The sequence below is a fragment of the Symphalangus syndactylus genome, chromosome 5 (assembly GCF_028878055.3).
Source record: "Symphalangus syndactylus isolate Jambi chromosome 5, NHGRI_mSymSyn1-v2.1_pri, whole genome shotgun sequence".
Classification (NCBI taxonomy): domain Eukaryota; kingdom Metazoa; phylum Chordata; class Mammalia; order Primates; family Hylobatidae; genus Symphalangus; species Symphalangus syndactylus.
In genome coordinates this window covers 23,676,497-23,695,343 of record NC_072427.2, presented here as the reverse complement: position 1 = coordinate 23,695,343, position 18,847 = coordinate 23,676,497, and the positions used below count along the sequence as shown (strand labels likewise).

At 40.9% G+C, this 18,847-nt stretch overlaps 1 protein-coding gene across 6 annotated transcripts in view; it reads right to left on the bottom strand.

Annotated features, from left to right (window-relative positions):
• Positions 1-5,286: 5,286 nt before the first annotated feature.
• Positions 5,287-18,847, bottom strand: part of EFL1 (elongation factor like GTPase 1) — a 169,933-nt gene continuing 156,372 nt past the window's right edge. For 4 of the 6 annotated variants that reach the window (XM_063640140.1, XM_055277441.2, XM_055277444.2 and 1 more), the window contains 2 exons: positions 13,665-13,849; positions 5,287-5,615 (listed from right to left, as the gene is read on the bottom strand). In XM_063640140.1, the coding sequence (XP_063496210.1) occupies positions 5,427-5,615; positions 13,665-13,849 (374 nt within the window). In that variant the 3' untranslated portion in view covers positions 5,287-5,426. Of the gene's footprint in view, positions 5,616-13,664; positions 16,199-18,847 lie in introns of those variants that run through there. The other 2 variants (XM_063640141.1, XM_063640142.1) reach the window with 2 other exon arrangements.

The following is an 18,847-nucleotide window of genomic DNA, read 5'->3' as shown; positions in this document are numbered from 1 at the left end:
TGAGTGACTACAGCACCCACACTTACTACCTTTCTATGAACTGCCTCCTCTATGGCTCCCTGGCCCTCCTGCTCTTTGAAAGGAGGGAGGGGCCACAGTGGCAGAGGTATCGAAGAGGTGGCAGGGGACTGAGAGTAAGATTTGGCTCTGGCAATGAAGGCAACAGGTGCCTCCAAGAAAGTCAGTGTGGGGAGATGGCTGTGTTGAGTGGGCGTGGCTGGATGGGGAAGATGAAGATCAGTGTGTTGGTGAGTCTTTGGACAGACTGGTATTGGGGTCCAGGCTGAATGAAGAGCAAAGAAAATGAAGCCAAAAGGGGGTAAAAAGGTGAGAGAAATGGTGGGCTGGCAGTTGTGGGAAGACAGGTGAGAATGGAGCACAGTGGAGTTTAAACTTTCCAGGTCTGAGGCAAGGTAGCCGTGGGTACCTTGAGTACCAGAGTAGCCGTGGGTGCTGCTGCTGAAGCAGAGGGGAGAGAGGGAGTTGGGGGCAGGGTTGTTTCAGGAACTGAGAATGCCAGGGAGGGCCATGCAGACAAGAAACTGTTTCTTGTTCAACACTTGCTAGGTCAAGCCCACATGGTGCTGCTAAGCACTCCCCAGAAGCTCCTCTTTCAGCTGCCACCAGTGACTGTTGGGGATTCACAAGGAATGAATGAAGGGCAGCTGGCAGCCCTGTGTGTATGTGGACTGGCATGGGGTGGGCAGGCTTATTTGCTTTGAGTAGCAGGGCCACTGTCCAAAAGTCAACTGCCTTGGGGTCCTCAGGCAGCCAGTCCCACTTGCTATGCCTTGGGGACAGACAGCTCCTAATCTGACAAGGGCATTGACTATAGTGTAAAATCTGACCTCTAGGAAATGCAGTGGAATAGAGTGTGGGCCATCCTCCTTCCCAGGCCTAGACTGTTCAAGACCAGCTGGACAGGAAGGCATCATTAGAGAAAAATAAAGTAAATATGCGGTTTGAATTTTTGCCACACTAGATTAACTGATTCTTTAATTGGTCTGAATTCATATACCTTCTCAGTGCATTTGCACTGCCTAATAACTGTAATAAACACAGCAACAACAATTATTTTTAATATATTGGGCACCATATACCAGGTACTGTGTCCAAACACAGCTTATTTCAGTTACTCCTCCCCACAACCCCTAACATATGGGGAATTATCCCCCACCTTACATATGAGGTACGTAAGGTTTAAAGAGATTGAGCTGCCCTGCGTTGGCTAGAAGTGACAGAACCCAGGACTCTCTGGCTTCTCAACTCTTGCCTCCTTGTACCTGATCCCATTGCTATACAGTACAACATCAGGACTTTGTGGCTCAACTGGAATGTTTTCCTCAAAAAGACAACAGAAATAATTCTTTGGAAAAAATTCTACAATTTGAAAATAGTGGAATTTGTAAATTAATAAATAAAAATTCAAGATCATTGATTCTGCAAAAATGTAGAAGCTGCAGCTGAGGTAAAAAGGCATTTAAAACTGCACATTAAAGGTTGATTCTTTCGATGAGATCACAGTGAAATCTGGGACAGGAGAATTAGAGCTGTTAACGCCTTTTTGCCATCAACTTGAATCATACAAAATAATCTTAGGTATACGCAGATCCAAAGACCTGGCAGAGATGTGTAAAACCCACAGGCTAAATGTAATTCCCCAAGCCAAACAATCCCAGCCCTTGAGGGTGGTGAGGGTGAGGTGGACCAAGGGAGGACCTGTGGGGCTGAATCCAATGGCCTGGCTCTCTGGAATTTCCTCAGTAAAGCCAGAAGGCCCAGAGGACCTGTGGCTGGTAAGAAATCCCATCCCCATTATTCACGATCAAGTCTCTGCACCTCACCTCTGGCCCAGGGATGTCCAAGTTGGTAGGGCCAGGCCCTTTCTAGTGTTTCTGGGGAACCTATATTTCTGTTCCTCCCCCTCACTCCCTCTCACCCCTCTTCTGTGGTAGGAGCTACCTTGGCTCCCGAAAGGCTACTGCAAATGGCTCTGCTTGTGACCTGCAAGACAGATGTGCCGCAGAGTGGAAAACCTTCCCACTGTTTATTCCTAAAACTAGAAGATGCCCTCTGGGTTGCAGGCTCTGTATACATAAAACAGGATCAAAAGAAGGTCTTAGTGCTTCCATGGTCTGTTTCATGCGTTCAGGCTGACATTCATAATCTTGTTTTTAGAAGCTGATCTAAATTATTGTCTTTGGCCAGGTGCAGTGGCTCATGCCTGTAATCTCAGCACTTTGGGAAACTGAGGTGGGCGGATCACTTGAGCTCAGGCATTTGAGACCAGCCTGGGCAACATGGCAAAACCCTGTCTCTGAAAGTAATATAAAAGTTGGCCGGCTATGGTGGTGTACGCCTGTAGTCCCAGCTACTAGGGAGGCTGAGATGAGAGGATCACTTGAGCCTGGGAGGTCTAGGCTGCAGTAAGCTGTGATGGCACCACTGCCCTCTAGCCTGGGCAACAGAGTGAGACCTTGTCTCAATAAACAAACAAACAAACAAACAAATTCTTGTCTTTATTTTAATGATTTTTTTTTCTAGCTCAGCAAGTGTATAATGTTCTTTGCCTTAATAAGCCTGGGCAACAGAGAGATCTTGTCTCAATAAATAAATAAATAAATTCTTATTTTTATTTTAATGAATTTTTTTCTAGCTCAGAAAGTGTATAACGTTCTTTGCCTTAATAAGAAAGGAAGAGTTTGACTACTTGACAACGGAAGACCTTCTAATTCCCAGATTTGATAATCTATTCACCTGAAGGGCTTTGACTCCTGGGACAAGCTCACCATAGCTCTGAGCCTTATTTGGTTGTTCTAAGGTAGAAGAAAAGAGATCTTTTACATCCAGATCCCTATTCTCAGCTCCAAGTACAAAGGTTAACCTCATTTCTGAATTCCATTATTTTTCTAAACTTACTGGTCAATAAAACTGAGTCAGTCCAGATAATGATTTTGTACCTTGGACACTGGTAGCTTTATCTAAGTTCAAGGCACAGAAATAGAAATAAAGATGCCCCCAAGTCCTCCTCTACCATACTGAATATTCAGCGTCTACTGACAACTTCTCTGATTCTAACATGTATCAGGCAACAATCATGGGAATCCTTGTGTGATGCACTACAGCAGAGCTTACCAAGAGGTATGACGGAATGAAAAATGGGACCGTGGGCTGTGAACTTAACTTTCGCCAGGCTCTAATGAATTTCCTTACCCCTGTTTCGTACAACAAGTGTGAGGATCAAATACATATAAAAAGTCCCTGACCTGGGGTTTGAGACCAGCCTGGATAGCATGGTAAAACCCCATCTCTACTAAAAATATAAAAAATTAGCTGGGCATGGTGGTGCGCACCTATAATCCCAGCTACTCAGGAGGTTGAGGCAGAAGAATTGCCCTCTCCGGTGCCAGGCATTCTTCACAAAAGTCCCAATAGAAGGGAATTTCCCTTCCAGTCTGTGGAAAATCTGACACAGGAAAACAGGCTTTTCACAGCCTCCCTTCCAGCCTCTCCTCCCCTCACCCACCGACTCCAGGGATGGCTGGGAAAAGGCATTATGTTGGTGTTGCCTATGCCTGTCCCCTGAGCAGAAGGATAGCTGCCTCTGGACCTCAATGCAAAGAATTCTCCAGGAGTGAGCGCCCTGGTTTTGTGGCTTCCTCAACCTAGCCTTCCTCACTGTCTCTGAAGCCTATCTATAAATGAGTGTACAAAGCCAGCCCTCTGTAAGAACAGGAACACTCTCACTTCTACTTGTGGACTGACAACATTTTGGTTGACTTCTACTGAATTCAACAAACAGAGGCTAGGGTTTGGACATGGCATTGGGCACAGTAAAAACACAGTCTTACTATGCTGTCACAGAAGGGGACAGGGTTTCAATGACTGAGGTCTCGTCATGAATTACACAATAAGGTAGATTATGTAGATGGTAGACTGGCTCTATTCCTTGGTCTGCCTCTTTGTGGCCACTTTCCTGCTCATTATTATCTCCCTCAAACATGGAGAAGGAAGAGAGACAATCTATCAACTCGACATGTCACTTCCCCCACACTGGCACATCTGTCAGGGCCCAATAGACTGCAGAAAGAGCAACTTTTCCTCCAACTTTTTCTGGGTTATGCCTCTTTTCTCTATTAAATGCAAAATTTGCTGATCTAAGTATACATTTTATAGCACATCTGGCAGTTTGAATGATGTTATTTACAAATGCTATAAATCGAAGTGCTAGTTTTTCCTATGTTATCAAAGTTTTCAAATAAACCAATAGATGATATAACTCTCCTAAACTAACTCATATATTATTATCTGTTGAAATTAAACAGACAGTGAATTATCCAGCCACCTTTTCCCCAAAGTCTAGGCCAATTAGATTTGACCAGCTATGCCAGGGCCCTGAAGATTTAAAGATAAAATGTCTACAACTAGTATTAAAAATGACCTAGTTTATTAAGAAAACCCATTAAAGTATTTCAAAAACAAAGTCTGGTCTGACAATTTTATGCTATGAAAAGGAATCCTTCTTTTAAGTGGCTATAAAAATTATTATGCAACATCAAAAAATTTAAAATCTATTTTTGTCTGAACTGCATTTGTTCCTTAAATGAAGATCATCCTGAAGGAGGCAACTGAGATTTAGAAAAAATATTTACAATAAAGCCATAACCTCATGCACATTAGCTAAGTAAGGCTAAAATGAAATAGCAAATAAAATTATAGAAATTTACTTTTTTTTTAAAAAAAAGAAAAAGGTATAGGGATAACTCCCATTAACACTGATTTAAATACGAATGATAAAATTTATGAGTGGGTGTAAAAGCAGAAGATTTACAGGCTAACTATTGAGCATGATACTGTTTTGCTAGACATCACCATAAGATGGATGAGCTGTAACAGTGACTTGGTTTAACTAAAAAGCAGCTGCTCTCTCAAGTATGCGGTCTCTCCAAACAATGTAAAATGCTGTGATTCACTGATTAAATATGAAATGTTTCCACTCTGAAATTCACACATGATGTTTATGTGGAGGATGTACTCAGAATTATGACACTGTGATGACAGGCAGAGACAGTGTGAGCCCCGGAGTGGCTGCTCAGTGCAGAGGAGACTGCCCACTGTGGGTCTGCACATCACCTCCCCACCACCAAGCGGATAGCCCTGACCACATGTCTTACTGCTGGGGGTTATACACAGGGCAGTCATAAATCATCACTGCAATATTTATAACTTCTTGCCTTGAACCAGAACCAATTAAAAACACACTTGGAAAACATGTTCTCTAACCTCTTTAAAATATTTATATGGATCAACTTTATTGAAAGTGAATAAACAGAGATAATGTGGCAAAAAGAAATTTTCCCAATATTAAACCCTTCATGATACTTTTTAATTCACTATAAGGAAAAGAATCCACCAGTAGTAGGTAGCTACTTATTTTTGCTGAGTGTCCTCTGCTTTTCTGCATGCTCCACAATCTTTTCTTCCACATAAAGCCCCTTCCGCTTTCGTACCGCGTTCATGTACTTCCGGGCTTGGTTCTCAGAGTCAGCCTTCTCCCCAAAGTGCAAGTATTCTTCCTCAGTAGTTGGCACCCAGAAGGGGTCACTGGGAATGATCTTGTAAAAGAAGATGACAGAATGTGCAAGGTTAGGCATTTTTAATTTCAAACCTTATTCACTGAGCTCCCCAATTCATATAGTCTTAGCTAATGAAAAAAAGTTAGGCAATGAACAGCTAAGCTTGATAGGAATGGTAATAAGTATGAAGAAAAGGCAGGGCGTGGTGGCTCACACTTGTAGTCCTAGCACTTTGGGAGCCAAGGCAGGTGGATTGCCTGAGCTCAGAAGTTCGAGACCAGCCTGGGCAACATGGTGAAACCCTGTCTCTACTAAAATACAAAAAAAAAAAAAATTAGCTGGGTGGGGCGTCATGTGCCTGTAGTCCCAGCTACTAGGGAGGCTGAGGCAGGAGAATCACTTGAACCCGGGAGGCGGAGGTTGCAGTGAGCTGAGATCATGCCGCTGCACTCCAGCCTGGGCGACAGAGTGAGGCTCCAACTTAAAAAAAAAAAAAAAGTATGAAGAATCATGGGAGGTGTGAACAAATGTAAGTAGATTCAACAAAACTTGTAACATACATTATTATTCTTTGCTCATAGCGCCAGTTCATAACACTAAGGAAGAAAGAAAACTATTAATTTTTCATAATATAATTTTAAAAAGCTTCCATTTTTGCTAGGATATATCTGAATGTTAATGTCTTTGCCATCAATATTTTGCCTTTGTCCTCAACCTCAACAAAGATCAACACATGTAACTACACTCTTATTATTATTACATATATTTTCTTATTTAAGAGACAGAGTTCTGCTCTGTTGCCCAGGCTGCAGTGCAGTGGTGCAATCATAACTCACTGTAGCCTCAATCTCCTGGTCTCAAGTGATCCTCCTCCCTTGACCTCCCAAGCAGCTAGGATTACAGGTGCATGCCACCATGCCTAGCTAATTTTTAATTTTTTTTTCTGGAGGTGGTGGGTGCATGACATTGTGAATGGAAAAAATGCAGCAAAATGTTTACTTTAAAATGTTCAATTTGGGGGGAGGCGGAGGCAGGCGGATCACCTGAGGTCAGGAGTTTGAGACCAGCCTGACCAACATGGAGAAACCCCGTTTCTACTAAAAATACCAAAAATTAGCCAGGCTTGATGGTGCGTGCCTGTAATCCCAGCTACTTGGGAGGCTGAGGCAGGAGAATCTCTTGAACCCGGGAGGTGGAGGTTGCAGCGAGCTGAGATCATATCATTGCACTCCAGCCTGGGCAACAAGAGCGAAACTCTGTCTCAAAAGAAAAAAAAAAAGTTCAATTTTATGTTGTATGAATTTCACCTCAGTACATTATTTTTAAAAAGACAGACTTAAAGAAATTTCCCTGAATACAGAATACAGCACAGAGAGATGGAGATTTAAAAAAAAAGTCTGAAAGGAAAGTCAAGAGCCATCAAGTATGTACAGGGTGTATCTAACAGGAGTTCTAAAACCAAAAAACAGAGAACAGGATGAGAGTCTTCAGATGGAAAAACCTCACTGAGTCTGGACCAAGATAATAAAATAATCCACCCCTTGCGACAGTGTTGAAATGCTGGATATCTGTGGGCACCTCCATCTCATGAGGCTTGATTCTGACCCACTAGACACTATAGAATGTGAGGTGTGAGCCACAACTGTGCTTCTTGCTCTTGAACAAAGGTTGGAAACAAAGCAGCTGCCTGTTTCCTGGTGCTGAGGCAGGTACAGAGAAAATCAGAGAGAAAAGCCAGATCATCTAGAGGAGAATATGAATCAGACCAACGAGACGCTTCGCATCAGCAACAGCAGTTGCCGGGACACAATGAAGTCCTTCAGAGTGCTAAGGAGCCTCAGTGTGAGCCTACATGTCTTTATCTAGTTAAATAAACCATTATCAGTGAACCAAAAAAAGCCTCTGTCGGACAGACTTTAAAACATATTACCTCTCATGGACACTCAACAAAAGAACTAGAAATATCCTTTTAGAAAAGAGTCCTGGAAGGAAAGAAAGGGCAGACAGTAGAAGTGAGAGCAGCCAGGGGGGCACAGAGGCATTATCAGCACTAGAGTAACAATTCTGGTGGGTGACAGCAAGTCTAAGCAGTGTCCTGAAGTGGGAGCCCAGTTAGAGGTTGGGCAACAACAGGCAGAAAAGGAGACAAGGTCCAGGAATTGGGTGGGGTGGTGGGTAGGCAGAGTGTCAGACAAGGGCGAATGGATGGAATTTAGACGAGAAACTGCAGTAAGGAGGAGGAGTGGGGAGGAAGCTCAGTCCTGTGGACTTGGCCATCTGAGGGGGTTCTTCTGGGTCAGAGGGTTTGTGCTATAATTTTGTGGGCACAACAGTCCCAGAGACTCAATTCTGATTCACTAGCCACTGGGCCTAGGATAGCAAGGCTCATTCCAGATCATTCACCAGGAAACAATGTCACCATGATACCAGCCAGGCTGAGTCAGTATGGGCTCAGGGCCTGGGCAGGAGGAAGGGAGGGAAGGTGGCTGCCACTTAAAACAGCCTGACTGGTCAAAAGCCACCCACCCAGGGTGAGGGTGAGTGTAGCTATGTAGGGGGAGCATGAGGGAGCCTGTGGTGATGGCACAATTCTGTATCTTGATTACATAAAGCTACATATGTGATACATTTTTATAGCACTACAGACATACAAACTCCCATGAATATACAGAGCAGAAGAAAGGGAGCCTGCATCTTTGATGGTATCCCTGAGCCATGGTACCAGCCCTAGTTGCTTAAACAATTACTATTCTGCATTATGGTTCTTGCAGCTGAAAACACTCATAATCTATCAACTGATACAGGGTTGTTGTGAAGACTGAGGAAGGTATTATATGAAAGTCATATGGTAAAGCACCTGGAACATCCTAGATTTGTCTGGCTCCAAAGCCTGCCCTTTGCCATGTTTGCAGACTGCCATGAAGACTGAGTTTATCCAAACATAAATTGCACAATGGTACTAGCTAAGTCAAGTGCATATATTATAACTGGTGAAACCTGAACAAGCGCTATGGGTGTATCAATGTTAATGTACTGTAAGAGATGTTAACATTGGGGGAGGAGGGGTGAATGGCACAGAGGACCTCCTTGTACATATTTTTTGGTAACTTCTCATGGAAAAAAACTATTGTAATTTTTTTTAACAAATTTTTTTTAAGACACCCGGCCACAAGTTATAATTCTCTTTTGTCTGGAGGTAAAATTCTCAACATTCGTAAGAAACACAACCTGTTTTCAGAATTGGTTATTCTGCATTGCTGGGGGGAGCACGGGATGACAGGGGTGGTGTCTGTTCCTCATATTCGAGGAAACAGGCAGAGAGAATGCAATGAGCGAGAAGAACCAAGTGAGTCTGTGTGGAGTCAAACCCAGAGAGTGAGGAGTCGGGAGTTGGCACTTCACTGAATCAGGAGCAGGCACTGAGGCCAGAGTGAATGTGGTGTGAGGGTTAACTGCACTGGCTCTGGAGCCAGGCAGTCTCCCTTCAGTGCCAGTTCCCTACTCGCCTAGCTGTGCGATCTTGGGCAACTTATTTCAAACCATTTATACCTGGGCTCTTCTATTTGTAAGGATGGAATGTTAACAGTCCCAATATCATATGACTGTATGAAGACATCTTCACTACTCCTGCATCTGTGTGGACAGCCTGAAGCCACTTGCCTCAACATGCCCAACAAACCCTGAGAACAGGGGAGATGGAGTAACACTCGAGTGCTCGAGGCTGGTTTTGAATGTCCTTAGTGGAGCAAAGACAAAGCTACCTTTTTATGGTTGTCCAGCTTGTGCTCTACAGAAAGGCCCCTCCAGGCCAGAGAGGGGCTTGATATCAAACTGAAGAAAAAGGTGCTTTTTTTTTTTCCTCACTGCCTCACCCAGAATTCATTGGCCTAGAGTGAGAATGTATTTTTGCAACTCAACAGCCTGAAGGGGATGCCATTTTCTAATCATAAGAAGGCACCCAAGTGCAAACTGTTGCCCTAGGCATTAAGGGAAAAGAAAGCCTAGAAGGAAAAAGCTCTGGGTGCTCCATTTCAATTTTTTGCCCAGTTTTCATGATGATTACTGCTGGCAGGTGGAAAATACCATGTCCAAAATAAGCTTGTTTGGTGCTATTGTAATCACTTCACCCGGTATGAACTTTAGCCCACCCCTCAGGGTAATCTCAGTAATAAGCGATGAATCTTGAGGTTATGCTGACATACATGTACAACAGCACTGGTTGGTAATATTTTTTCTTTCTGTGTCTGTTATTAGCTCCTTTTCTTCCTTTTTCATAGAAGGGTAAAACATAGAAAGAGAAATTATGAGATTGCTGACTTCAAAGGTTTCCTCATGGAAAAATGCCTGTAATTTTATTTTCTCTATTTTTTGAAGCACTTTCTCTCAAAAGCTCTTGATTGTAAATTATATGGTGTGGTAGAATACAAATGAAAAGAAGTGCCTTGGAGTGAGAAGCCATATCTCAACAACTGTGTTATTTCTAAACCTAACTATGGGGGAAAAACCAAGACAGCCAAAAAATATCAGATCAATGACATTTAATTATAATGTAGTTTTTAAGATTTCAAAGATTTGAAGCTTTTGGGAACAGGACCACGACAGGTGGCAAGGACGTGGCAGGAGGATGGTACAAAACTGGGGCAAAACTTTTCTTGAGAATATTTTTCTCTCAAGTTATTTGAGAGACTTATTTTTAATAACAAGATGTAGCTAAGCCAGAAAGTAATATTTTTTTAAAAAGTATTACATGTGTAAGATCAATTTTAAGATTTATTTTTTAAATTTCTGAAGGATAAAGGAGACGGACAACCATCAAGGCTTTCAGGTAACAAAAACTGCCTATTTGGTAAAATCTTGCTGTTTTTATATTAGTTGTCCCAAATATCCATTCTCTACCTTTCTTTGGTAATAGATATTTCAGGTAGGCATATAGCCACCTAGATTCCGAAGGTGGAGGCATACTTTTCCTATAAAGAGCCAGACAGTAAATATCTTAGACTTTGCAGGCCATATATTATTTCTATCACAGCTACTTTACTCTGCTTAAAAGCAGCCATAGAAAATACATACATGATTGGGTACAGCTGTATTCTAACAAATTTTATTTATCAAAACAGACAATAGGCCATAGACCTAAAGACTACATTTCCCAGCCTCCTTCTTAGGTGGGGCCTTGTTAGATGTGGTCAGATGACTGGTTTTGGACATTGGCATGAGGGTGAAGTGATGTGTGCAAGATTCAGTTTGTGTCCTTAAAGGGAAGGAGTATATCTTACTCTTCCTCATCCCTATTCTTATTGGCTGGAATGCAGATGTGATGGGGGAGGTAGAACGGCCACTTTGGACAATCAGTGGGAGCCAAGTGTTGAGAAAGGCAGCAAGCCAGAATGGGCCTGGGCTCCTACCACCGTGAGCTACATGTCAGCCCTAGTCTGCCTCTTTAGACTCAAACGAGAAATAATCTCTGCCTTATTTGAGCCACTATATTTTGAGATCCCTTTAATAGAGCAGTCTTACCTGCTTCCTAACTAATATATCTGACAACTAAGAAATGAAGGGAGCTTTATACATTTTTCTAAAAAAAAAAAGTGCTTTATAAAAATCACTTTTGAGGATAAGACTGACTGTCAAATGATGAGATTTTAAAACAAAAAATAGAATATACGAATTCAAATGAATTTTTCTTCCAATAATGATGCCATTACAACAGCTCTGAATGCCTATTTGGGATCTGCATTTACAGACAATCCCAGTGATTACTTAACCTACATCCTCTTTGTTCTGATCAAACATACTATAACCCAGTTTTATGCACAAGTGTTAATCAAGGCCATCTTCATGAGATGGACGACTTCTCATCTCTAAGATATTCAGAAGCATGACTTGTGAATTCTGAAGGCAGTTTGCAGCAACGGTAACGCCAATGAAGAAGCATTCTTCCTCTCAAGGTCATTAGGTTGAAGTGGACCGAATCTCTCTGGTTCTAAATATCATTTAGCTGTATCGCTCTGTAATCACACATCTGGTCACTAAAACCTGTGGTAGAGGATGCTGTAATGATTTTTTCATTAGAACCATCAGTAATACATTTGCACTACAGACATAGTTTCTATTTTTCAGGCATTGCCTTTTAAAACCCATCCCTTATATTTCTTACTTGGTTTGTGTTCTTATATAAAAGTTGAATGCCAAAAACTAAAACCAAAACTAAGAAGCTAGAATTTTGGATAAATGAGAAATTACTACCCACAAGCACAGGAATTAAAAAATAAATGTTTGGGGGCTACTGTTTTCTACATAATGAAATTCAGCAATATCTCATCAGATATAAGCCAGCAAAGCCATCAAAACACCATTAAGTTTTCAGAGAAATATGCAAAAGTCAAGAAAGACTCATAGTAAATTTACTGTTAAAACCTAGAGTTTGTACTGACCAAAAAAATGTAACCTAAATCACAGCATTAACCTTGGTTCTGTCAAGCATTAAGAATGTGACTTTTTTTTGTTTTTTAAAAGGAAAAGCAGACACAACGGAGTGCTGTGGGCTAGCAACTTCACTTGCATCAATTTAGATGATATGAACTTGCTGAATTAAAATCAAATTTCCTGTCCAAAGTCAATTTTTCTAAAGTGCCACCCTTCTTTACTTCACTGATTCACTTGATTATAAATTTCGTTTTAAAAAGAAAGTTCTCCCTCAATTATTCTCATTTTCCATTCTCTTCTAAATTTAAACTCTTCTTAAAGTGTTCTGGAAAAATGGACCCATTAGGCTAAAGAAAGTGAGAAAGATAACGGCTTAGCATTGAAGCTAAATCATGAGTTTTGCTGAAATAGAGTTTAAGAAAAAAAACCATGGATTATCTGTGTGAAGCCCCATGCAGTGAATGCCACACCGTGGAGAGCAAGCCAAATGAATGTGGTGTAGACTCAGAGAACAAACCACAAGGAAACAATCTTCCCATCAGCAAGGGCTGGTCAGCCACAGTGTCAGGCACTAGGTTAGATATTTGACCTAGGGGTGAAGAAAACTCAGGGAGGGTCCATGATTTGTCCAAATAAATAGAAGAATATTTGAAACCAGGACTATCTGACTCCAAAGTCAATGCTTCTTCCATTACCTTACAAGCCTCCATGGTAAAAGGGAATAATGTGAAGTTATTTCAATTCCCTGTAAACAATAACAAAAAAACTGCTTTCTTAAAACAATCTTTCTACTTATATCCTTGAGTTTGCCATTTGATTCCTGACCTTAGGCTTTTTCTTGAAAAGTAAATTGTTTTTTGCACATGCCCTGCAGTTTGCTTTTACCAGCCTTTTCTCATGTGGCACCTTCTGATTGAATGTCCTTCTTCTTAGCTGGTTAATGTCTACTTTTCCTTTACAGATATGTTCAGGATGGGTGGTCTGACCTTACCCTTGCCGCTTGTTATTATTTTTTCTCTAACTTAACAATGTGTTCACAATCTTTCCTTCTCTCCCCAGCAACGTGGATCTGTTAAGTTTTCCTTTCTGATTACAGATAAGGTTTGCCTTTTCACCTACCTTTACCTACACTAACAATGAAGGGTTCTGAGTAGCCATTTCATTCCATTCTCATTCCACAACACCTGAAAGCCACAGAAACCTTGAATCTCCATAATGGGGACTGAAGAATATACAACACATAATAATTTAAAGCTACCCCTTGCAAGAAGTGTAACTGTTCCCCTCTAAATACTGGAGATTTTTTTTCCCCCTAGAAGAAAATATTCTTAAAATTTCACATTCAAAAGGTCTGTGATTTTGTTTTAAAAGTCTAAAATATATATTTGGATGAAAAAAGGATTAAATTTTCAGCATCTTAAATTTTATATTGAATAAAAAGAACAAATGAGTGTGTGTGTGTGTGTATTATAAACCACAGATGATCTCAGGCTCATTCAATCTGGATGAAAAAGCCATTTGCTTTCTCCTGTTCATTTGACTGAGTTGAGCCGTAGGAAGGCCAAATGGCATGATCTGTGTTGTTTGCTACTCTTGGCCTCTTCTGTAGGGAATGTATCCATAGATGAGAAGGAAGGAATGAATGGGAACTTGGATTTTTACCTCCCAATGGCTGAATACCAGTTGCGGGCTGGCCAGGCCACTTGTCCTCTTCCTGATTTCATCAGCAAAACCAAAGCTTTCAGCAACAGGCAGCACAGCCTTGATGATGAACATGTCTGTCCCTTCTTTCATTTCTTCTTGAAGTACCCGACCTTCTCTCTTTGACAAGACAGCATAGACTCGACCTGTAAAACCATAAATCTTTTAAAATCATGGATCAGTCATATGGCTTGAGCCACACCAAGACATGATTACCCATATACTCTGTAACAATCCACAAATGATTAAATTCGTTCTCAATAATGTTGGTTTACAAAAGCAAGGAACACTTTTTAAGTGTTTATTTAAAAAGCATGAGATTTATAGAAAACTTAGAAACAAAAAATAACAAAAAGTTAAATCACCCCAAACTGCACTGCTCATAGACAAACTCCACAAAACAGCATGAGAGGAAGGAGACTTGTAAAAGGACCTTTCAATGCAGTTTCACCTATGAGCTATCTTTGGGTCTGAAATCCAATGAGATGAGTGTGACTGGGCTTTGTAAATATTAAAATATTTTAATAATTATGAGACCTTATTGGCATGGCAATAATTAAGATGGCATAGGCTATTTGGGCTTAGTAGGCAAGCAACTGGCATTTTTATTACCAAAAATTAAAACCACACACATATTTGCTCATAGTTTTCTTAAACTGGTAATATTTAAGTGGCATGAGTATTAAGTGTTTTATTCCCCTGAAAACTGATAGGTTTGGAATCTTTAAGGTCTGGTAACAATTTCTAGTGCCACAACACAAGAATTCCACTAGCAAATTCTCTTGGATGACTCTTTTAATTCGTCTTTAGGCACAATTCTGCCTCACACTCAGGAGGGAAACATCTTCCCCTCTGGTGTTCTGTATGAGTGTCTCTGGGTATGCAACGTATCCTTTCAACTAATAAGGAGAACAGACCCTGCAAAGAATAGAGATACATTGAAAATCACAGACAATCATGAAGGACTTGCTGTAACCAGCAGATACTCTCTTTAAAGCCTCCTCTTTCACCTGCTGCCTAAAAAATAATTTTAGTTACATAAGTGATCTATTGCATATATTATCCTTAAACATTTATAACATTGCTGCTAAGCAGAGCTGAAGTATCCTTTGACCACCATTGAGTCCTGGACCCTTCTCTCCTAACTGCCAAGGTGATGAGTCTGGAGTGTCTGGTACCCACTTACCTTTATTTATTTATTTTTTAAACTAGAAACTGAGGACACAAAGCCAAAATGTCTGACTTCCAAACTTTTCTCTCTGATTCAGATTTCCCCCTAGTGGCGGTTATTAGGAAGGGTAACAGGAAACAAATGGCAGAAAATCTATTGTGTCACAAGGCCTCAAGGAAAAAACCTAAACTAAAATCTCTGATGAGCCTTCACCATGTTTAGGTTTAGCTTAAAAACAAACAAATTAACACTCCATTCGTAATGAAAGGCACCCCCTTTCCTCTTGTCTACTTTCCCAGCTAGCTACTACATTCTCTCCTTCCTTGCTTCCTCACATCTCCTAAACAGGTGGCTTCTCATTTCTTCACTATGTGCTCTTTCTTTAACCTCTAGCTCTCCTAGTTGCTCCAGGAAACTGCTTCCTTGAAATTTCACAATAATTTTCATATTCCTAACCTAAATGCTTTTTTTTCTTCCAATTTTCATTCTTTGTGATTTCTCTGTGGTATTTGAAGCTACTGATTAATATCTCCTCTGCCAACTGTCTCCAATCTTAGTATTATTCTCCTTACACTCCTGGCCTTCTGACCGTCATTCTCTTTATTTCAGTATCTCCTGAACTTCTTCTTATGGGTATTCTTTGAGGCTTCATACTCTTTAAACAAACTCTCTACTCAGTGAGCCAACTAATTTATAATTTGTGTGGTTTAAACTAACTAATTTTATGCTTGGGACTCCTAAGGCCATCTCTAAGCCAGGCCTCTCCTTGGATCTCCAATACCACTTTACAATGGATGCCAGGCCATCTCTGCTGTGGAAGCCAACTTCCTTTTAAATTAAACATGTCTAAGAATATATTATCTACTTCAAAAGGCAACTCCACTCTCCCCATTCCAACTATTTCCCCCTGTCATTCATACCAGAAACCTCATAGTTACAGAATCACACAACAGTGGGGTAGAAGGAAACTTGAGGGTCAAGAAGTTCTACCAAAGTAGCTGTTTAAGCTCTCCTTGTATACTCTAAAACTCATTTTCTCCCAGGGTAGCCCATTCCATCTTTGGATAACTGTAACAGCTGACAATTCTTGAGTCCCAAATATGTTCCCCTGAAGTTTCTGACCATCAGTCCTAGTTTTTATCACATGGGACAAGTTTAATCCCTCTCCCACAAATTACCGTGTAAGCTACTCAAAGACAGCTATCTCATGTTCATTTTTCCAGGCCAATCGTGCTGTGACTAGACCTGTATTTCCTGTTTCATCATGGCCACTCTCCTACTTGAACTACTATGATTTATTTACATCCCTCTTGGTATTTGGTACCTGGAAATGAAAACAATACTTCAAATACAGTCTGAAAAGCTCCCAAAACAGCAGAATGATTATTATTTTCATTAGTGATCCCTTTTAGTTATATATTATTTGTCTGAGATATATAGAAATCTTACCATGACACCTAACATGTGTGAACTAGTAATCTTTACTCCCCTATCTCATTCGAAGAAATGTTTTAAGGGCCAGGAGCAGTGGCTCACGCCTTTAATCCCAGCACTCTGGGAGGCTGAGGCAGGTGGATCACTTGAGGTCAAGAGTTCAAGACCAGCCTGGCCAATATGGTCTCCACATCGCCACTAACACTACAAAAATTAGCTGGGCGTGGTGGTGCGTGCCTGTAATCCCAGCTACTCCAGAGGCTGAGGCAGGAGAATCGCTTGGAGGAGAACTTGGGAGGTGGAGATTGCAGTGAGCTGAGATCGTGCCACTGCACTCCAACCTGGGCAATAGAGTGAGACTTGGTCTCCAAAAAAAAAAGAAACGTTTGAAGGTAGTTTATGGAAGTACATACAAAACAATAAAACAACAGGGGTAAAAAAGAATGAGGAAAGTGGGGCAAACAGACCACGAATAAGGGGCCAGTAGGGACAAGCTGCCTGACTGCTGCTACATGGGTCATGCCAGCAGGCTTAGATCAATAATTGTAATTGAAACTGAATATAGTTAACATGTAATTTTGATCCATTCAATTTTAATTCCATGAAAACTATATCTTGATACTGGGGCACAGTGATGGATCACCAAGCACAGGAAAATACTACTATAAAACCTTCCGAACACACTTGGTTCTCATGATAGGTGTGTCCAATGCTTGGATGCATTCAAAGACCCTAAATGTGCCATTGTCATCACTGAGAAATTAACATAGCCATATCAATAAGAATTTCTGATCATGTGGCCCTTGACTGCAAATACCTTCATACCCTTTCCACTGAGTATCTGTTCCATAATGATCACTCCTTTGTTCAGTCACTTAAATAAAGATCAGAGTTGGTTGAGTACAGCAGCGGCTCATCACTGTAATACTAGCACTTTGGGAGGCAGAGGTGGGAGGAACGCTTGAGACCAGCTTAGGTAACAAAACAAGACCCTGTCTCTAAAAAAATTTAAAAATTAGCCAGGTGTAGTGGTGTGCATCTGCAGTCCTAGCTGATGGGGGACTAAGGCAGGAGGATCATCTGAGCTCAGGAGTTGGAGGCTATAATGGACTATGATTGTGCCACTGCACTCCGGCCTGAGTGACTGGGCAGGACTCCATGGGAGGGAGGGATGGAGGCAGGAAGGAAGTGAAAGAAGCAGGTACCAGAGTACCCTACTGTATGAAAGGAACCAGGGAAGAGGAATTCATCAAGGAAAAAACCAGCAACAAAAAGGTTCATCAATTAAAAGTTTTGATCAGTGCTCAACTGTTAATGACTACACTATAAATATCTCAGCCTGTATTCAAGGCAGTAACCCACCCCTTCAGCTTCTCTAACTGCCAGACTCTAGAGTACACAGGGCACAGCCTCTGTGCTGCCGGAAGCCAAGGTGTATCACTCACTGTCCACAGGCAAAACCATTTGAGTTTTGCCAACTCTGAGCCCACAGTTTTTTCAACATAGAATACTCTTAGTCCAACTCTACATTCAAATCCTTTTCATCATTCAAGGCCCATTCAAAAATTACTTGTTCCATGAAGTCTTCTCTAATACCCAAGCTCAAAAAAGTCTCTTTACCATTTGGGTGAACATTATCTGTTCTTTTATGGCCTTATGGATTCTCATATATACATTTTCTTCTTCCATAATATTAAGATTAACCTGTACATTCTACAATCTTGAAAGCTAGAAGTTTGGTGATTAAAGGTATGTTGTTTTTTTTTCAGAACTTAGGAAAGACAGTAGTTGTTCACAGCAATGTTTTCTTTAACAGTAAACAATCAGGAAACAATGCAAATTTCCAATTTCAGAATGATAAGTAAACTATATCATATCCTATTGATAAGAGTACATGCAGAGGTTAAAATGAAAATTATGAATTCTAAGTAGCCAAATGAAAGTATGCCTATAAAATAAATAATAAACCTAAAAAGCAAAGTATTACATTATTTCTATCATAAGGTTACAGCTATGCAAAATGTACTATTATGGACAAGGGTTGTAAAAGAAAATGGGAAATAAAGTTGGATTCCAAGGAGAAAGAGCGTTCTTTCACCTTCTGATTTGTTATTGTTGGCAACACTTATGCAATAACTTTAATTAAAAACACACACACAAATAAATTGGTAGGTACTTATCCTTATACACCAGGTCACACTAACCTCTTCCTTTTGTCACAGAGCTATAAGACTGCTTAATCAGGCCAACGTGGTTGACAGGATACAGATGGGCTTCAATCAAATAGGAGATAAAGCATGCTGCAGACACAGTGGGGAACGTAGGCTGGTTGCTACTATATAGATAGATCAGCTACAAATGTATAGATAATTGATGTTAACAGGTCAAACCCACTCTGGAAAGTTGTCCTTGGTGAGTCTGCTAGCACCTCTGTGTTCTTACTATTATTACCAGTGACTTAAAAAAGAAGGCACAATGATCAAATCCAAAGTTGACATGAAGTTGGAAGGAAGCAAATACTGTGACACAGTCAAGATAA